The following is a 20,706-nucleotide window of genomic DNA, read 5'->3' on the forward strand; positions in this document are numbered from 1 at the left end:
TAATTAACCATCGGCGGTTGGGTGTTTAATTGAAACAAAACATTGTATAAAACTGTATATTGTTGTAACAAAATATAACCTATTTACACCTCTACAGTATCAATCACATTGAGTCCCTAATTGAGCAATATAATTATCATAATTTAATGTACACCCAAGCCCTACTACTAAGCTTATACTAAAATCACTCTTTATAGAAGCCTTCTATTATATCTTTATACTTCTCATAAACGACATTTCTCTTGATTTTAAGCGTTGGTCCTGAAAAATCGAAATTAAAATTTGTAAAATGGGTAAGTATAATGTCTATCAAACTTTGCGCTATTCCCATCTCAGCTTGTCTGAGCGTGAAATAAAATAAATTAAAACTGACCTCAAAATTCCATCTCTTTTCTCCTTATTCACACTATTATTCAAAATAACGACAAATTGCATTGAGATTCAAGTACAGTGGCCTGCAGTGAAACTTCATTTCCTACGGTTTTGGTTACAGGCGGCTGTACATATGTACAAATACTTAAAAAAATAAGATACAAACCTAATTCTCCAGATAGTAATGAAAAGTCGGCAGGCAATATAGCGAACTTCTGTATTTTTTGTGCGTTTGAAATAGCTTGTTTGTTAGCGCGCTTGATTCCTTCCTCAATCGCTTTGTGTACCTGATAATAAATAATTTCAGTTTAGGAAACATTTGTTGCTATGAAATGCCTAATTGACGTCATTTCTATTTTATTCGTGTCGACATATAAATCAGGACATATGATTAGTCGCACAAGTGATAGAAATAAATTAAGTCCATTATGCGCATAAGTGATAGAATATCACAGATCACGCATGCAAAGCATGTAAGGCTTGGGAGCGGGCTGGGCTGATAAGTGTATCTTAATGTCATCATTTACCAATGCTTTTATCGAGTGGGTTATACGTTTACCTACACGTTTTACTACACACGTCAGAATTACTAATTCAACCCGTCTCACCACCTACATGGTTTGCATAACGACCTCAGCCATTATAATCTTTTTATTTTTACACGTAATACCGTCACGGTTATTCAAAGGGCAAGTGAAGCTTAACTAACATGTACAATAAATTTCACTTTATAGCAGTGTAAGTTGAACTCGGGTGGTACACTTACAGCTGTGTCCTTAGAGTTGTAGATCTCGCTGATGGTAGTAGCCTTGGAGCCGAGGCTGGCCACCCACTTCTTGGTCTCGCTTTCCAGTTCGTCCAGCGCTTCACCGGTATCAGAGTTGACTTTGGCCTGTTGAAATATGATTTTAAAAATATTTTTAAAGAGATCTAAGTAGGTACTTCTATGAAAAAAAACGTTTCTTTGTTTTTTCTGATGTTAGTATATCAACCCCTGCGCCTTGGGATCCTTCAAGCTTTCTGTGGTCTACAGCAAACAACTGGTACAAGCATCTCATCGCGCAATGATTGAAACCTTTATTTACTAGGTACTTTAACCCTGTCAACACCTGCTTGAAAATTAAAAAGAAACTATGACCAAAACGAATATTACCTTGAGCGTGACGAGCAGAGATAAAAATTTGCGTTGGTCGCCGATGAGCACGGCGTACCCAAGATGCCGCAGTTCAGCCTGCACGCATTGTTCTATCGGCACGGGAGCTACGTTCTCTCCGCCAGCTGTGATTAGCAGCTCCTGGAAAACAAACAATGGTCAAAATTTTAACATAAATAGATAGCAGCGTAACAAATTAGATGTAGGTACCTACTGAACGATGAGATACTTATTGTTATATCTCTTCACTTAAAGAAGGTTATTAATTGTAGGTAACTTGAATCACGTTGGACAGGAACAAATTATAATTTTGTTTACAAATTATCTGCACAGAAAATTAACCGTGGAACACTAAGTGAACCGCAAGGAACATTGTAAAGGTCTCACCTTAATCCTACCAGTGATGTACAGCAGATTGTGCATGTCGATCCTCCCTATATCTCCTGAATGAAGCCATCCGTCCTCGTCTATCGCATCTTTGGTCTTCTCCTCGTCATTGAGGTACCCCATCAACACATGTCGGCCGCTCATACAAACTTCGCCGGGCCCGTTTTGGCTAACGGCGCCGTCGAAGCGAGTCTTCGTACCGTCGAGAACTTCGCCCGCAGAGTCCAATTTGAACCTACGATTTCGGTTTTTTGAGTAACTTATGATAGTTCTTTTTCCTCCTAGCGTTAGTCCTGCAGTTATATCCTCATATCTCTATAAATAAGCCAGGAGAGCGCCTTTGACCATGATCCAGGATCTTCGCAACCTTTGCAAGGGGAACCTTATCCATATTGGATCATGGTAAAAGCTGCACTACTAAGACGAGTGCCTGCGATGACGTTAAGGGGTAGGTTCTTTCGTAAGTACTTACTTATAATTAAAACTTAGCATTAATGAATGAATCTGGAAGATTTGCAACCTATTTAGAGACGTAATAAAAGAAAACATTTTTAATTTTACGCTTCGCATTAACTACTTATTCAATAAACATATTTAAAGTATGCAGCTATTGCTGAAATTATATAATTCTGTTTTAACTTACTTGGGATAGATACTAAGTGCGTGTGCTCCCGACATCTCGCTCATCCCGAAGGCATCCATGATGGGCAAGTCCAAGGACAGGAAGAACTTTTTGATGTCCGGAGACAGCGGTGCGGCCGACGACACGAACGTCTGACATTTGTCCAGGCCGAGAGTGGTGTGCACTTTGCTGAACACCAGGGACTTAGCTAAGTTGTACCCGAAGGAGGAGCCTTGTTGCCTGAAGGGATTAATTGGTTTTTAACAACACCGCTCTTTTTGTATATCTACTCTCGCTATAAACTTCAATTTAAAGTTGTAAGTAGTAATTTGGTAAAGCTTCGGTCGGTTTTATCGCCTATTTTACTCAAATTGATATGGGAATTAATTAGCTAGAAGTGGAGTTAGTGCGATAAAACCTCATTTTATCCATATGAACAAACGTAGGTACACGCAGGTCCTCAGCAAAAGAGTTTGAATTTCGATAGTTTTTAAAACTTACCTACTTACGCTGTTAGAAGATTGTTGTTTTAGTTTCGTGTAGGTTATTACGTCAACTAGAAAAAGATATCTACTATCTACGAGTTAGGACTAACATGACGTAAATAGGGTAAGTAACCTATTAATTGGTAAATAGATATATGAATGGATTTCATGCTTAAAAATGTGGCTAAAATATTTAGGAGAAAGTGAAGAAACTAGTACCTATTATGTCAATTGCTACATATGAAAATCAGTTTCAAGAAATCCATGCATAAGAAGCTGTTACGTGGGAACGGGAAGAAATTATTTCAGACCATGAATAATCATGCTAAAACAAGAAAGAAGACACGGGTAACTAAATGTCTACGCATTCCACATTTACCTAGACCTTTTTATCACATACCAATATTTGATCACGTCGGATGCCGTGAAGTCTATGGGGAGACCCGTCATCCCCGACGATAGAGAACTATTGATAAAATAGTGTCATTACTACCCAATTTGAACTAAATTTTTTTCTTATATAAATTTCTTCTGATAACCACTTCGAGAAGGGAAGAATCAGGAAGATTAAGGCTATAGGCCGCTTTGCACGTGTATAGAAATCAGTTTTTATGAGATCATACAGCTATGAATGGCCTTCTTGCGGTGGGTAGCACCATCAATATCATATTCATAGGTTTTAATTTATCTAGCGGATAGTTCAATTCCAAAACATGAAATGGTAAAACATTTATCTGAAATGCTTCTATTAAAATGAGTTTCTCTTGCAAATATCAAGTAAGTAGTAGTACCTTTATTAATTTTTCGTCACACCAAGGAGCCTTCATAGATCACTAACAGAAAGTAAGAATCTTCTAGAAATCGAATTACCCGTCGATCCTAGCGAGGTGGTACTTGAGCCCTTTGTCCTTAGCCCAGTTCGCGATGCAGCGCGTCATGGCGCCACTGGACGCCCCCACTGCGGTGATCCTCTCGTGCATTTTCTCCCATACTCGGGGTACGGCCAGGAATCTGAGTAAATAAAGCCACAAATATTAAAAACGAGTTAAAAAAATAAAGTTTTAAAAAATATCTTCATGATCGTAGTTACTTTGATCTAATCGGGTAGGTACGTCCTGATAAATGGAGGTCTTTTCTCAGTAACTAAAAGAAAAGATTAATGTATGTTTGTAAACCAAAAAAGGTAAGTCTATAAATTATAAATGTATGTATCAAGACAGTTGGCTCTGTTAACCCCGCAATGTAATAGATGTAATAATACGTATGTATAGGTATTAAGAAAAAAAGGATAAATCTCATATGCAAATAATTCTACAAAATCATTTTCAATAGAATCCCTAAGCCAAAGATCGTTCGAGTAAGCATTGTCTGTCAATTAGGCATAAACAGATATGAATAATAAAAAAAAATCACGAGATAGAAAAACCAAAGCCACGTATGACAATGTTTTATCGAAATGTTGAAACAGTCAAGGTTGTTTAGCACAGACGTAAAACATTACATTATCGGCTACGGTAAAAAAACTGAATAGCCTTGCTTCAACTGACTTTAAACCATGAACTCTCACTTTGCAGTACATCATTAATGAATCTAATGAAAGTTGTTGTTCGTCTTCGTCTGAATGGTGTAATGCAAGTACTTAGGTACATTACAATGCATGTATGTAACAAATTATGTAGGTACTTATGAATGTAACTAAGTAGTAAACATTGGCACTTAAAAATATTTAGTCTTCATGTAGATTATCATAATTTGTTATTTTAGGTTTTCATTGAGTAGCAGATTGTACATTGTACTTTATTCAGTATTATGTATAATATTAAACTTCCTAGTAGAGCAGACTTCCTTCAGTGTCTCAACAAAGGGTACCCATCAAAGCGTCAGGCTGGACATCATTGTCACCCCATACGACTACCTTTCCAGGTACTTATTGAAAAACAACATTTACGTAATCGATGAAATATAGAAATATTTTTAAAATTTACCTGGTAGGGCGGACTTCCTTCAGTGTCTCGACAAGGCTGCCCTTCAATGCGTCAGGTTGCGCAAAGAACACCGTAACACCGTGTGACAGCGTCGTATAGATGTCCACTGCCTAGGAACATTTACTTATAATGTAAATATAATCCAGGTTAAGTTTAAGTAAACTGACATTGGGAAAATCATTTAAGGCGTTTTTAAGTTCATATTTAGAGTAGTAAGCTACAAAAAATAACTCTAATTACGATTGCTACGAATGTCCAAACAGCTACAAAAAGTTCTACAAATATTGAATTTTTTGACTTTGTAATAAGTTACTGTTAATTGGGAACAATCTCATCATCTGAAAAAAAAAACATCTAGTCACCTACTTTTAAAAAAAGTGATTTTTTTTCATGAAAGATTTATCTATTAATGACGAAGGGGCACTGAATAGCATGCATAATTAAAAAAATCTGCGTCAATAATGCAGTTATAGAGTTCGACATGTGTGTTTAATGAGATAAGTATGTAGGTATAATATGTAATCAAGTCGTTAAAATTAAACAATACGAAATATGCAGTCGACAGAACACAATAAGAATGTGTTTCAGATTAATGAATATCTACAGATTTATTCAACAATGAACTAAATTATACATTAGCTGCCAATGTCAATCTCATGGGCATGGTATTTATCTACGTGACAATGCAGGTGGTAGGTACTATAATATTCAGTCTTCAGGTCAATCAGCCTTCAGGTTTCTGAGTTCCCATCGCTAGCTTTGAATTTTTAAGCGTGATTTCGCCAATGCAGTCGTTTAGTAATATGCATATAGATTAAAAACACTTTCTCATAGAAAATAATTTAAAATCCGTTTAAAGATCTTGTTTCATTTCAAAATACAATTCAAAATTTCTTTATTCTGTATGATATCAAATTTTTATGTGGAAAATATTGCGACCGTAGCCAGTTCAGGATCGTGGTCGTATGCGCATGTCGGACTCCTCTCCAGAAAGGTGAGGATGAGGACGCAAGCTGGGCCTAAGCATCAAGGAGAGCGTCACGAGTCGCTCAGCCAGTGGTTATAGCTTTATAGCAAAGAATTGTTTCGGCCTGAGCGATACAGTTGAAGTTACCATATTAGGTAAATATTAATACTTGTTGATTTCGAACACGTGTTCGACACATCCAACCGACTCATTCGCTCTAAGCATTCCACAGAAAGTATTACAAGCCTTACGTAGATATGTTTGTTGTTATATCGTTTATCGCTTATTATGTAGGGATAATGTAAGGATAGTTTATTAAGAATCCTTCCTATTTGTTAGTAGGTTACACGAGTCTCTCTGCCTGCCTGGCCAACTGAGTGAGCGTCACATACCTACGACTTTCACATTGTCATGCTACAAATCCTACATACATACATGTTTCTGTTGTTATCTGTTGCTTGTTGATTGATACTGTACCTATGTAAGAATAATTTGCTATAAACAATCCCACTATACCTGTGCGGCGACGTGTGACAGTGGCAAAAATGACACGAGTCGCTCGGCCAAAGGTTGCAGATCACGCACGCGCTCGCCGATAGAATGAGCGTCCCACGTCAAGTTGTCGTGTGACAACATCACCGCCTTGGGAGCGCCCACCGTGCCAGACTGCAACGGAAATTGCTCAGGTCAATCGATACACATGTCAAGGTTTAGATATTTCTAGCTTACCTAGTTCAGGGTTTAATATAACGCATGTTTTTTGTAGTTATGGATAATAGAGTTCTAGTCGATCTAATTGGCATACCTAAGTATGTCAGAAAAGTGTCATGTGGTTCCCGGAAATTTGGAATACGACCATTCTTTACCTATGCCATGGATGTCGTAAAAGTCGACTATTTGTCGTATTAGGAGAATGGCTATTAAACTTGAGATTCTTCTTGTAGGCGATGAGCTAGCAACTTGTTACTGTTTTAATTTCAATTCCATCATTAAGACATACAGCTGAACGTGCATTATTTTCAAGCCTTTTGGCTCTATCTATCCCGCAATGGATATAGCCGTGATTTTATATATCTTATAATATACATGTCTGTACTGGAGGTATGTATGCCAGAAGGAAATAGATAAGTTTTAGGTGGATATTCTGAGTTTTTAACTCCAATATTATAATCAATAATAAGCTTAATACAATAATAAAGGAATGAATATTTTCGCCTATGACTGACCCGCTTAATTTGGCTTATATTGAATAAGACTATTAACATTTTATTATATTTTTTTTAGATAAGATACTTTACTTTATATACGACTATAAATAAAGGTTATGATAAGGGACCTTGATATGGTCGAATTAATTTATTATTTCACCGGACTAAGGCGACCACCTTGTGAAGAGCATGACACTGCGATATAGTAGGAAAGGCTACATATAATTTAATAAAGATAATGCACACATACAGTGTAAACCAAAGTACAGCATTCATTGACAGCGATGTTTTTGAGAACTTTATCCAAATGTGTGTCCGGTTCTTTAGCACCAAGTTCCAGGATCTGCTCCCACTGTAATCAATAAATAACAGTGTTGTTAAGCTTTGGATCCCATTAAAATGAACTAAAAGTATGGTAAGAGATCATATAAACTTTATTTTTCAATCAGTTATCAATTAAGTATATGTTAAAAACTATAATAAACTAAAACTTTACCAAAGAAAAAATACATACATACATACATACATAAAATCACGCCTCCTTCCCGGAGGGGTAGGCAGAGACTACCTCTTTCCACTTGCCACGATCTCTGCATACTTCTTTCGCTTCGTCCACATTCATAACTCTCTTCATACAAGCTCGGCGGTTTCGGGTACTTTTGACCTGACCCTTTACCAGGACGTCCTTAATTTGATCAAGATACGTTCGTCTAGGTCTTCCCACTCCGACCTTTCCCTCCACACACTCCTTGTATATCTGCTTAGTCAACCTGCTTTCATTCATCCTCTCCACATGACCGAACCATCTTAACATACCCTTTTCTATTCCTGTAACTACATCTTCTTTCACATCACAACATTCCCTTATCACGCTGTTCCTTATCCTGTCACTCAATTTCACACCCATCATACTCCTTAACGCTCTCATTTCCACTGCATTTATTCTGCTTTCATGCTTCTTTTGCCATACCCAACTTTCACTCCCATACATTAATGTCGGGACCAACACGCCCCTGTGCACAGCCAGTCGAGCCTTTTTGGATAGTTTCTGACTGCTCATAAAGGCATGCAAAGCTCCATTCACCATGTTCCCCGCGTTCACTCTCCTTTCAATATCACTATCATACTTAAAATAAAGAAAAAATAAATGTTAATAAACAAGTAAATTTGTAAATTTTACAATCCCTGCACAGTGTCAATCTGCAGGAGTATGTCCTGTTATTGTGTTAGAAGATCGCACTCTAACAGACTCAATACGTGTAGTTATTTATTATATTGTAGGTAATTACTTTTTTATTATTATACTGCATACACGTTTAAGTGATGCGTTAAAGAAATACACGTTAAAGAAATAAAATGCGTTAAATTAAATTATCCAAGCATCTTTAAAACTAAGACTATCTTTTGCGCATAACTTTCCAAGTATAATTTTGTACCATCTTATTATTCCAGGCAAATCCACAACTCTTACTTAAATGTTATTCCTACTAGTCACTGCCTACATATTCATCGTTAGGTAGTAGAGATCTTTGCTTAATAAACATGTAATATGTTATGTAATACATGGAATGTACTAATATGTTATGGATGAAATTTAAACACAATTGAAATTGTGTTTCAACATTTAGATTGAAGAAAAGAAGCATACATTGAAAACACCAACAGATGTCAATCTTGCATCCAAGGCTATTAACCAGTTTGAGCTAATTTCATACAACTTTAGGAAATGAGGTTATGACAATGACCGTTTATTTTACGACGATAATTAGGTTTGAGTAAGTACTATATTATGCAGATAAGATATGTAGGATTCCGACAACGTTATCAAATAATGTCTATGTCTCATCCATGTTACATAATTCCTTATTTTTGTTTCTCTATCTATAATCCAATACTTTGGTACGGAAACTAAACAGGCAGTATTTTTCATAAATCTGTAAAAAATAATATCGTTTTTCTACCTACCTAAAAAAATGAATTTCGTTTAGGGTCCTCTTCCTGTGCATAAGTATAATATAATATTATTGTATTGGGACATGCGTACCAGCGTCCATACATGTAGTAATTTATTATCTAATCACACACATTTGACCCCAAGTCACAAATCACGTTGTGACCCTGAGGGAACTACTATGTTATAATTTATATCATTTTAGTTTAAAAATAAACAATATTCTACTACTCGTAAATAAGTGCCATAGGTATCTAAATTACAATTATATAAGTATTTATAAAAAGTCTGTATATCTACGACATATCTTTTTGTTATGATTTTTAAATAAGGACATCAATATGTTTTTATAAGTTAATTATAATACCTATCATACATTAATTTATATGCAATGTGAATGAACGAAAATGTGATAATTAAGTTACAATAATAGCATAACATGAAATCAGTAGTTTAATATAAGTCAGTTTCTATTTTATTATTAAATGCTCGTTGAACTCTACAAGTGAATCCATAAAAATGACGTACCGTATACAGTCCAGGTATAGACGTATCGACTGGCGCCTCCCATTGCACCAAGACCTTCAAATGTGGCAACCTGCTTCGCACAGCAAGGATTTTATCCAACTGCTTCTTGTCCTGGACCACGCAAATGTTGGCCCGAGACGACTGCAGGCAGTGGAAGCATGCTTCTGCCGAATTCGTAGTATAGATGCCCGCAGCGAACCCACTGCGCAGAAGAAAAAGATCAGTTGAGTTCAATTTTATATGATAAAGTTATTTGAAAGATCATTTAAATGTAGCATTATATGCCTAGTTATTATTTAAGTGGAGTCGTATAATTCATATAGAAAAATTATCTCACAGAAGCTTACAAAATTCAGTGATGCTTAATAAGATTAACATTACATACCTATTTTATCATTTTACGAAAATAATAAAACATTCATCCTTATTTTTTCCTTATTCGCTGATATAAACGGTTTTTTTAAATAACTTTGAAACAGATCATTCTTTTTCCACTAAGCGTGGTGTAACGTGACTCAATCTGTGCAATGCGAAAGCAGATAATTTTGATTAGACATTATTGGCCACGGAAAAACCGCAAGCAATTAGTTCATCAGATTGATAAGACCAAACCAACTTTAGATTTCGAGAAATTGATTTGTAAGTAAGTATCTTAGAAATATCATCAAGATATTAACGATACTAAATAAAACTATTTGTATTTAACTACCTACGAAGAAAAAATGTACAATATTGAGAAATTAACTGTAAGGACATAACAAGTAAGCAGAACATAATACAGAAAGATTCCTCAGATTATAAAATATAGAAATAATAAGATGCTAATTACAAAGCTCAGTTTAAAAGAAGACAGATCAATTTCTCACCCTGCGTGTATAGCCGCTAAGTCTGCAATAAACCATTGTTCAGTATTGAATCCGATGATGGCTACGGAGTGATACCTCTCTAAACCCAACTTTAGGAACGCCTTCGCTACAGTTCTTACACGCTCCTGATATTGCCTGGAAAATATTATTATTTAAACAAGTGATAATTGATACGTACATAACTACTTACTAGTATTTAACTATAAATATGTTTGCAGATAGCACGCTAAAATTACGTAAACAAACGTGAATGTAGCACGTTAAAAACAATCTGTATCTACCTACGTCAGATGTTCATGACCAAAGTCTAATGATTATTAGAAAATACAGATAAAATAATAATCAACTAAACATAAATCTGCATTTAAAATAAAATACAAAATCTTGGGAAATAATTGAAATTTTCAGCGACAAACTTGCTTTAAATCACGTCAAAAAGTATTTCAATACTTGTCTCCCATTTAGGTACACTCACTTGTATGTAACTTTGTGCCATTTCCCATCTTCTTTTTTAGATGCTAATGCTATACCATCAGGGTATCTTGCTACTGTTCTACTAAGGAGGCCTGGGACTGATATAGGTGGTTCTCCCGCTACTCCCCTGTGTTCAACCCTTAATTTAACACATCCTTCTGGCGTACAGGTTGTGTACTCACTAGCCGGTATCACCTGGTCGGGGCCTGAAAGCGATTGCGTGTTAACTTCAGTATAATGAGTGAGGAATGCGGCAGCTACATTTAGGTCAGCCAGTTTATTAGTGTGTGGTAATTTAATTTTTCTTTTTTAAACACTTGGGTCGCGTTGAAGTACTTATACTTTTCTAAGACAAAAGCGCCAATTTTATTTAATGTTAAATAAGACAGGTAGGATTGATTTGATTGATAAACCCAGCATTATGTGGGAATTGAACCCAGGACCACCCGCTGCAAAGCTAGTCCACACTCACAAATTTACTAATTCTCAATACCGTATTATATTATAGAGAATAATAAAGAAGATTAAAGTAAAGGTTCTAAACCTTCAATTGAGAAAAAAATATATTTTTCCGTAGTGTACATCGGTATGTTGTATGTATTTCTGTTCGACATGTCTGATATATTTGTGTAGATACGTGTTATAGGCACCTAGTACCTACATTAACCAAAACGTGATAATAGGATATTAACACAGGGTAGGTATCTATTGTTTATAGTTTTATTTTTAGTTATTGGAAATCCCCATCCTCTAAAACAACAAGGCAATTTAATTATAGAAATGAATAAATCACCGCCGATAATACATACTTGTTCGTTCTTAACTTTAATTTTTTAAATAAGTAATATAGAATTTTACATGGAGATGTTATTTTCAGATATACTCCCAACGCTTAAACTTTACCAAAAATAAAATTCATTCAACTTGATACTAAAATTTGGATAAATATGGAACTATTCTTTAGGTCATGTCTTCATAATTGAATTTTGGCTTACTAAAATATAGCTTTAAAAATATCCTGTTAATTGTTATATGATCGTTTTTCGTACATCCCAGTCTACTAATAAAATAATGATAACACAATTAATTTATGTAACCTACGTCGGTTAGTTCGGTCACGCTAAAATGACTGAATGCATGACGCGTTACGAGGTCCATATAATTGTTTGAAACACATAAAAACGTATCTAAACCAGATATAAATTATTTAATTATATTTGTATGTCATTTGAGAATAATAATTATAATTAGAGTGGTTAGAATTCCCACTAAACTGGAGCACCTTTGTAACAATAATAATATTGTATCGTTATACGCGACAAATAACACAGATTATAAATTAGATAGATTTATAATTTTAGAAGTTTTCCGTGTAAATAAGAGTAATAGATATCTTTGCCTACTTCATGACACAAAATTAAGTAAGTACCTACATATTTTAAGTAAGTAGGATTAGTGGAACCACATAAGTCTACGCTTTAGATGAAAGATTTAAAGGGCTAATTTGTAGGAATTTATGAGATAAGAAATTATTTCTAGGTCTGAATATAAATAGACAACAATACCAATATACCAACTGGCATATTGGTATAAGACGATTTTTTGTTTGGCACATTCGACTAGTCGAACGAAAAACATCTAAACTTGGCACCCTCAATTTGTGATTATGTCTGGTATAAAAAATAGGTTATAGTATAGCTTACACTTGAGCATGTAAGTGCTTAATTGGGATGTTACCATTGTTATAGGAATCTCTGTTTGTCACGCCATTGGGCACGTGCATTTTGTTCACTTTTACTATTTCTTCGCCGTTCTCCACGATGACCGTCGTGCTTTCCTAGAAATATAAAAAACTGAACAATTTTTATCACAAGATTTATCTTCACATAAAAGTCTTATGAGTACTTAGGCAACTTTTAGTATTTAGGTACTTTTAAACATAATTCGACTAATATTTATTTATTTACAAAATAAGGTACATAAGAATAATAATACAAAAATGTTCCTTTACTGATTGATGATTATTGACTGACAAGAAATCCAAATCATGAACTATTCTGTGCGCAGAAAGTTAAAATTTTGTATATACCTAAGCAAGTTGGTACCTATATTTCTTATTAGAAGGAAGGGAGAACTCATAGAAGATCTACAGAATTTCCGAAGGCAAAATAATTTTAAAAGCAAGTAGGTACACCGTGACCGAAGTTAAATACTGTTTTTGTATGATATCGAACAAGACAAATGAATTATATTGGTATTATAATGGTAGCTATGTGGAAAATAACGCTATCCTGCGAAGGTTTACGTGATAACGGCACATGGCGATGTCTTGACTAGATTTAAGTAGCTTATAATTATTTTAATTGCGGCTACAACAATCGTAGACGCAAACTAGCGTGACTCTTGATTTCTTAACAACGTGCAACTTGATGCAACTGCATTCAATTTGTCAATGGACGCATGCTGATATTATATAGGTAAGTACCTATGTAAGTATTTAAGATTATTACTGTTATAAATCATATTTACATAGGTACCATGTATTAAATCTTTTTATGGATATACTTTGTAAATTTTATGTATTTTTGCGAAGCAAGGGAGTCAAGGATGATATGCCTTTTAAATAAGAAAGGCTACTGATATCAACAAAAGTATGACCTCCCCAACCTTTGCATGGGAACCTTACTCATATTTATCACGGTTACACATTCAGTTGCTTGAATGGTTCAGTTGCCGGAACTGTTTCCTCACAATGTTTCCCTCTCTATAAGAGCATTGGTTAGCACTCAAACTAATTTTCATAACTCAGAAAAGAGTCATTGGCACATGGCCGTAGCACTGTAACAGCATGACATACCTTACAGTATCTAGGTATTTATCGTAATTTTACTAGACGAGTTGGACACAAGATCACCAAAAGTGGTAGAAGAGGAAGAAGCCTTAATCAAAGACTGGAATTTCAAAAGCCCACCACCATGATGCAATTTTTGGTTTATAATAATTACTAGAGGCCGCCCGCGACTTCGTCCGCATGGAAACCCTATCAATCCCGCGGGAACTCTGGGATAAAAAGTAGCCTATGTGTTATTCTGGGTCTTCAGCTACCTACATACCAAATTTCATGGTAATCGGTTCAGTAGTTTTTGCGTGAAAGAGTAACAAACATCCATACAAACTTTCGCCTTTATAATAGTAGTAGGATATACATTTTAAGAACTGTGTTGTTTAGCTATACCTACAATAAAATTAAACAGATAAAGAGAATTACTTATATAAGATAACGACGAACCGAATAAGTAAAAATAAACAGGACGTAAAGGTAATAAATTATTATAGATTATGTTTAGCCATGACAAAGTTTATCAATATTATTTGTTCATTTGCACTAGGGATGGAAAGCGCAAATTTATTTTTAAGCTTCGACTTCAAATCATCTTATTTTGGAAACCAATGATGGACATTTCTTCGACAGCAAATAAAACCAAGCAGGGTTAGTACTTGTTATTATCCGGTGTAACCAGTTTTAGTTCATAAAAGGCTAAATATAAGACCAACAAGAGGCTTAAAAAGCTTCTTTATGTTGGTGCATTGCACTGTTATCTGCTAATGTAAACACTCTTTATAACAAGTAGTGTTTTAATTAATGAATTTTCGCTACGTAGGTAGCAATGTCGATTTTTACAGCATTATCACGCTATTCCTACGTTTATTAGAAAAAGTCTTGCAGTAGGTACCTATCATTACTATCAATCACAAGTTTTCAATTTCATTTGGGGCGAACTCAATCCTCCCAAAGTTTCCGTGCCTATTACTTATCTAAATCTTTTTCGAATTTATTTATTTTTTTCTTCGCAGTGACTACCCTCTCTTTATGTAATAAAATTATTAAAATTAAAAAATATGGTTGTTCAACCTATGGTAACGGTAGAAGGTACAGCAAACATGTTTACGTCCGTCAACCACGCCGTCTCGCCGTGGTTCGTGGTGAAAGTTAGTGGATCTAATGACGTAATGACCCTACCTAAATATTCATAGAAAATATACTTTCGTTTTGTTTATTTTAGAATTATTATTGTAATGCATACACCGACCCGCCAAACTATACTAAGCCTTATTTACTATTTACCTGTTATACCTTTTCATATTATATCTTTTCAAGGATTCAATAGAGACTTAGGTTGTTCAAGATGATATACTATAGATGAATATTGCATTAGTAGTCATTTTAGAAGTCATTTCACGACATGATCCAAGTTAGATTAGATTACCCTGACAGAGTTGAAAGAGTCTGGTAAAGGCACTGTGCAGTATAAACCACAATAATATAAGTTTTAAGCAAAACATTAGTATCTGGGTACGTATCTGGATTGGAAATTTTGTATTGTAGGTACAAGTTATCCGAGTGTCATAGAGTTATCAATGGGTTAGGGTCATGGATGACAATGACTTACTGAGATCGTTCTTACAGCAACAGTCACGTATATATTTTAGTAATTTTGAGATAAACTAAACTGGTGAATATTAATATAAGTGGCATAGGTTTTGTGGGCGATGTGTTTCAAACCGGAAAAGTGTTTTATCAACGTTAAAATAAAATGTTTTTTTTAACCGTTTATTAGAATATATTATAAGAGAAGACCTATTTCAAGTTTGTGTGTGAGTTTAACATCGTATTCTAAACTCTATATAGGTACCTACTTTCAAAGCCATATCGAGTTTTGTAAATGTCTAATGGATAATTTGAAGCTGGGATACGAATTGCAGAGGATATTTTTTTGCAATGTGTATTCGTGACGCTAACGTTCACTGATCTTGGCTTGTTGGTGGGTAATGATAAGATAATGCCACGATAACAGTGTCCGCTTTGAGGTGGTTTATTACCCGCGCAAACTGTTATAATTAACGATACAAAGATGGTTTGACAATATGCTTAATATCCGTTTTCTCGTTACCAGATTTAATTTCGAATGTCTTAAATGTAAAATGAATAAGTATTAGCACCTTTCATTTATCCCTACCATAGAGGAAATATGACTTTACATAGTATTTTTCAGTCAAATGTCTAAAAAAACTATATCTAATAAAAGACTTAGTCCAAAGTTCTTTTACAACTACAATGTAACATTATTGATCTACAAGTAAAATGCCAAAAAAAAAAATAACCAATTGTAAGATGAATATAAATATAGTATATTTTTTCATTATTCGAGGATGAAAAAAGGGGCGAGGTTTTCTTTCATTTACTATCAAATAAACAATTCAGCGTATAGTGTAAGCTGAAGAGTTTGTTTGTTTGAATGCGCTAATCTCAGGCACTACTGGTTCGAATTGAAAAATTATTTTTGTGTTGAATAGACCATTTATCGAGGAAGGCTTTAGGCTATATAACATAACGCTGCAACTATTAGGAGCTATTAAATAAAGGAGAATGTGAATAAAATCGGGGCAAATTATTCAACCTCGAGGGCTTCAATGATGCCTAAAATAACTATTCCACGCGGACGAAGTCGCGGGCACAGCTAGGCAATAAATATATTGGTAGGTTCCTAGTTTCCTCTTGAAATATACTGATGATGATGACATGCTTTTAAAAATGATTGTGTTAGAAGTATTACTGTATTTTAAAATTCCTTTATTACTCGTACCTATATAGTACGTAAGTACATACCTATCCTTAGATACTAATCTTTATTTAAAGTAAGAAGGTACTCTATATTTAGTAAAACCGATCAAGTCTTGAAGATTATGTTAAATTAAAAGGTGATTAAATCATGTCTCTAAGTCTTCATTAAATAGGCAAGAGCTTGAATGCCTAGTCAAGATCAATTTGCCGATTAGTGCATCCATGCAGAAAGTACACTCTTATGATAATTTCGGGTGCGGTCAAATAACGGCTGATAACGGGCCATTGGCCCACTGGCTATGCTAATGTTCCATTTTCATATAATGACACGGGCAGCGTACGGCGCATGCCGACCTATGCCGAAAATAGTAGAGCAATAGCATATGCTAAGATTCAAGTGCGTGAATACAATGTTTATCATTTATTTTGGTAGGTGCAGTGAACACTAGCCAGGTATGCATTAAGGCGCTAAATAAATTCGCGAAGTATTCAAATCATAGTAAACATAGGAATAAAACATACTTATAAATGTTTTAATACATACCTCTATCATTTAAATCGGCAAATCTTTATTAAACTTCACAAAGTTAAATAAATTGCAAAAAATTTAAGCGTTGTTCATCTCATCTAATATTTGCTGTTAAGTATTTATGCCCGACTTAATTCACCGCACTGAATATCACTAAATTTAATCATTTTTACTAGTAGAGACGCGCTCTATGACCCTGTGTAGGTCGCCACGTTACGGAAAACACAGTTTTCTGCGACCGAAGCAAAGCAACTGCGACAGCCAACTGGCGACTTGCCTACAAGCGCTTACGTATGCCGTCTATCGAAATAATTTTTCCTCCACCTTAGGCTACAGTTTCATTAGACTCATTTTCCAACAAAATAATCCACCTTTTTGTTAAGGTAGACTGTACAAATCATACGATATACGTGCATGGGATTAAAGTTCGCTTCATCCTATGAGTTGATGGCATAGAGTTAATGTAATGAGTAAAATATAAAATAAGATAGTAATTAATTTATCTGTAGAATAATGCACCTAATCTATTAATTTAATAAGGTTTAGAACTTAAATTTTACGTCATTAATTATCTACTCATATCACTTTATTCAATTGTTTAATAAAAAAATACTATTTATTTAATTAAGAATGTTTATAAACGAGACAAATGACACAGATTTACTTAAGTAGGTACTGATATTTGATTAACCATGGAAGTAAATAAATATATAGTCAAATTAGGTAAGTACTAGTTTCTTCATCTAATTAGAAGCTTTATATGAAACTAAGACTGTCTAACATGATTTAACATTTAGAAATTTACCGTGTTCTGTTTAAGTTCCTGATCCATCCTGAAAGTCTCCTCCGGCACACTCATACTCTCTGCGCGTGCTGTAACGATGAGACTGAACGCGCCAAACAATAAGAACGCGACGTCCGCACGAGCGCGCTCCTTTTCTCAGCCTGAACTGATAAATACCTACACACTAGCTATAGATATCAATATGATTTACTTCATTTCACTTGGTTCTTAAAATATCTACAGTTCACATTATCTTATCAAAAAACTCGTATTAAATTTGAGCTCAGTGGATTAGCCATGCCACAGCAATGTTATGGGCGCTACCTAGGTACCAACTTAATTCAGACAACCGGATATAAACGGACATAATCGAAATCATCTATCATCGTGTGCTTTATTATTGTTACAGTATTTTTAGCTATCAGCCCTAATCAAATTAATAAATACCTAATATTACAAGTTACAATATCAGAAACCGGAATCCGTGCGACCGGAAAAAAACTCATTTATTTTATTATGTAATTTAATTAAGAACTTTCCATTGTTAGTTGTATTCTCTATATAATAACCATCCTCGAACTTAAAAAACATATTTTTTTTTAAATTGGCCAAATTGGCCCAGGCGTTGTCATTTTTATATTATAGTTAGATTTGACAAATAGTATGCAGTCGAGTCGAAATATAGAAATCGGAATAATAAGGGATCACAACATATTTTTTATTCTCGAAAGTACCTCATAGGTTATCCCATCGAACTACAAAGGTACATAATTTTACTAATACAATAATTGCGAAAATTTGTAAGGATGTGTTTGTTATTTCTATTAGTAAAAGCAACTGGACGGACTTTAAAGAAATTATGTAAGTACATAAGTAGTACACGGGTAGAATATAACCTGATATAACACAAAATGTAGGTACTTTTTATCTCAAAATTAGTTTTTCATACACGCGAACGTTTTGAAGCTTGAAAAGCATTTGTATTTTTATAAATATTTAAAAATACTTCTCTCTCTCTCCGGTCATTCTCTCGTGGTCAGCATCACCTTTCTCAGTTTTCGATGGTCGTCCGAATGATATTTTCTCCATATATGTTGAAGAGCCAGGGGGAAAAATGCAACTCTTGTCTCACTCCTTACTAACACTGCATTACTTTAATTCCGTGGTTTAGATATTTTGATTATTTCAATAAAGAGCTATTACAAATCAGACAGCACACAGCAATGTGTTGTGATTTGTGATAGGCAGTGAATCGACAAAAAAGGCTAAGGTAGATGTAGTAAGCACAGCTATGTTGAACTACTTATGTTCGTATAGCATTCAACTATACTTAGGTAGGTATCTGGCAGGAACTCTCCCTTAGATATAAGTAGGTATTGATAATCCACTGCAATAACGTTAGCAGTATGATACTTTGCATCCAAAATAATACCTGATTAACACGACGTCAGCCTATATCAAATCAAAATACAATCTTTTTTCTCTAATATAGTTAATTTATGCCTACCTTCTAGTTAAAATTTTGCGTTTTCAAGTTGGTACCTTACATGATCAGAAAGACATACCTACCTGCCCAGAGTAGAGGGCGAAAAAAAACAAATTTTCGTTTTCCTGCATGGTGCACACCAATATACTTACGGTGCACACGGTATGAGCTCATCAAACCTTCATCATCAAAACTGCCGCCATGTGGTAGGTATCTACCTTTTAATATCTTTAGGTACCCAACAAAGAACACTTTCTGAGAATAAATGCTAAATAATTAATACATATAGGTACCTAATACATTTTTAAAGTCAAACAAGCACAAATCTTAGAACTACAATGGAAATACCTGTTTGGGTAAATACACCTAAGTACTTTATATATGTCGCAGAGAAATGAGGATATCAGAGATTTCACGAAATCCCTAGGTAGGTATTTCACGAAATCATGGAAGATGGTGAATATTCCTATTTAATACATCTTCTTACTAAAAAAATATTAGTGATATGACAAAATACTATTTCAATCTAGTGATATATCATTTCACTCATCTAAATCTAGTGAAATAAAGAATGAAAAAGGGTCGTGCTAAGTCCTTTTAAAAGTACTTACATAATAATTAACCTAACCTAACATTTTGTTTTCGTGTGGAAAGACCTTCGATTACCCGCCGGGTACGGGAAACCGGACGGGTTATGTGGGGTTTGAACCCACTAAAACCACACGGTGCCATCGCCTACCGCTTCGTTGCCAGGAGCATGAGCTGCCCTCGCTCATATTCGTGACGCGGCGGCCGCTTCCACGGCGGCTTCCTGCCGCTCCCACTTGTGTCCGTTTGGGTAGAGAGAGGGAGAGAGTTATAGGTCGCGCGGTGGTTAAAGAACGCTCGGCAAAAATAGTGGGGGCAATCGGCGCATGTGTACATTCGCGCTCAAAAATGCTAAGGGAAATGTTTTTTTTATTTATTTAATACTAGCTGTTGTCCCGCAATTTCGCCCGCGTGATTTTCCAAAAAAAAAGTAGCCTATGTTTTAACTCAGTTATTTAATTATATCCATATCTTATAATATTAGTATGGATTTTGTGCCTTATAAATACTTATAATCCCTACTTATATTATAAATGCGAAAGTGTGTATCCCTACTTATATTATAAATGCAAAAGTGTGTATGTGTAAATTTTATTTTTTGGCATTTGTTCCCATTACGACTTACTATTAATACGATAAAACAATCTGTACGCAACAGTACCCAAGAGACACGGGACGCGCGAACTCAACGCGGGAAG

At 34.9% G+C, this 20,706-nt stretch overlaps 1 protein-coding gene across 3 annotated transcripts; it reads right to left on the reverse strand.

Annotated features, from left to right (window-relative positions):
• Nucleotides 1-42: 42 nt before the first annotated feature.
• On the reverse strand, nucleotides 43-19,126 carry LOC106135469 (long-chain-fatty-acid--CoA ligase ACSBG2). Of its 3 annotated transcripts, none has more exons than XM_060947800.1 (15): nucleotides 18,941-19,126; nucleotides 12,736-12,835; nucleotides 11,000-11,204; nucleotides 10,525-10,659; nucleotides 9,659-9,860; nucleotides 7,430-7,531; nucleotides 6,488-6,637; nucleotides 5,005-5,114; nucleotides 3,890-4,030; nucleotides 2,556-2,774; nucleotides 1,913-2,147; nucleotides 1,526-1,666; nucleotides 1,139-1,264; nucleotides 539-659; nucleotides 43-261 (listed from the first exon to the last, which is right to left on the reverse strand). In XM_060947800.1, the coding sequence occupies exons 2-15, from the start codon at nucleotides 12,779-12,781 to the stop codon at nucleotides 185-187; spliced, it is 2,010 nt and encodes a 669-aa protein (XP_060803783.1). In that variant the 5' UTR covers nucleotides 12,782-12,835; nucleotides 18,941-19,126; the 3' UTR covers nucleotides 43-184. The 3 variants fall into 3 exon arrangements, with proteins under 3 accessions (XP_060803783.1, XP_013191215.2, XP_013191216.2); XM_013335761.2 differs by lacking the exon at nucleotides 18,941-19,126 and adding an exon at nucleotides 17,956-18,143; XM_013335762.2 differs by lacking the exon at nucleotides 18,941-19,126 and adding an exon at nucleotides 17,166-17,435.
• Nucleotides 19,127-20,706: the final 1,580 nt, after the last annotated feature.

Source organism: Amyelois transitella, chromosome 3 (assembly GCF_032362555.1).
Source record: "Amyelois transitella isolate CPQ chromosome 3, ilAmyTran1.1, whole genome shotgun sequence".
NCBI classification, from domain to species: domain Eukaryota; kingdom Metazoa; phylum Arthropoda; class Insecta; order Lepidoptera; family Pyralidae; genus Amyelois; species Amyelois transitella.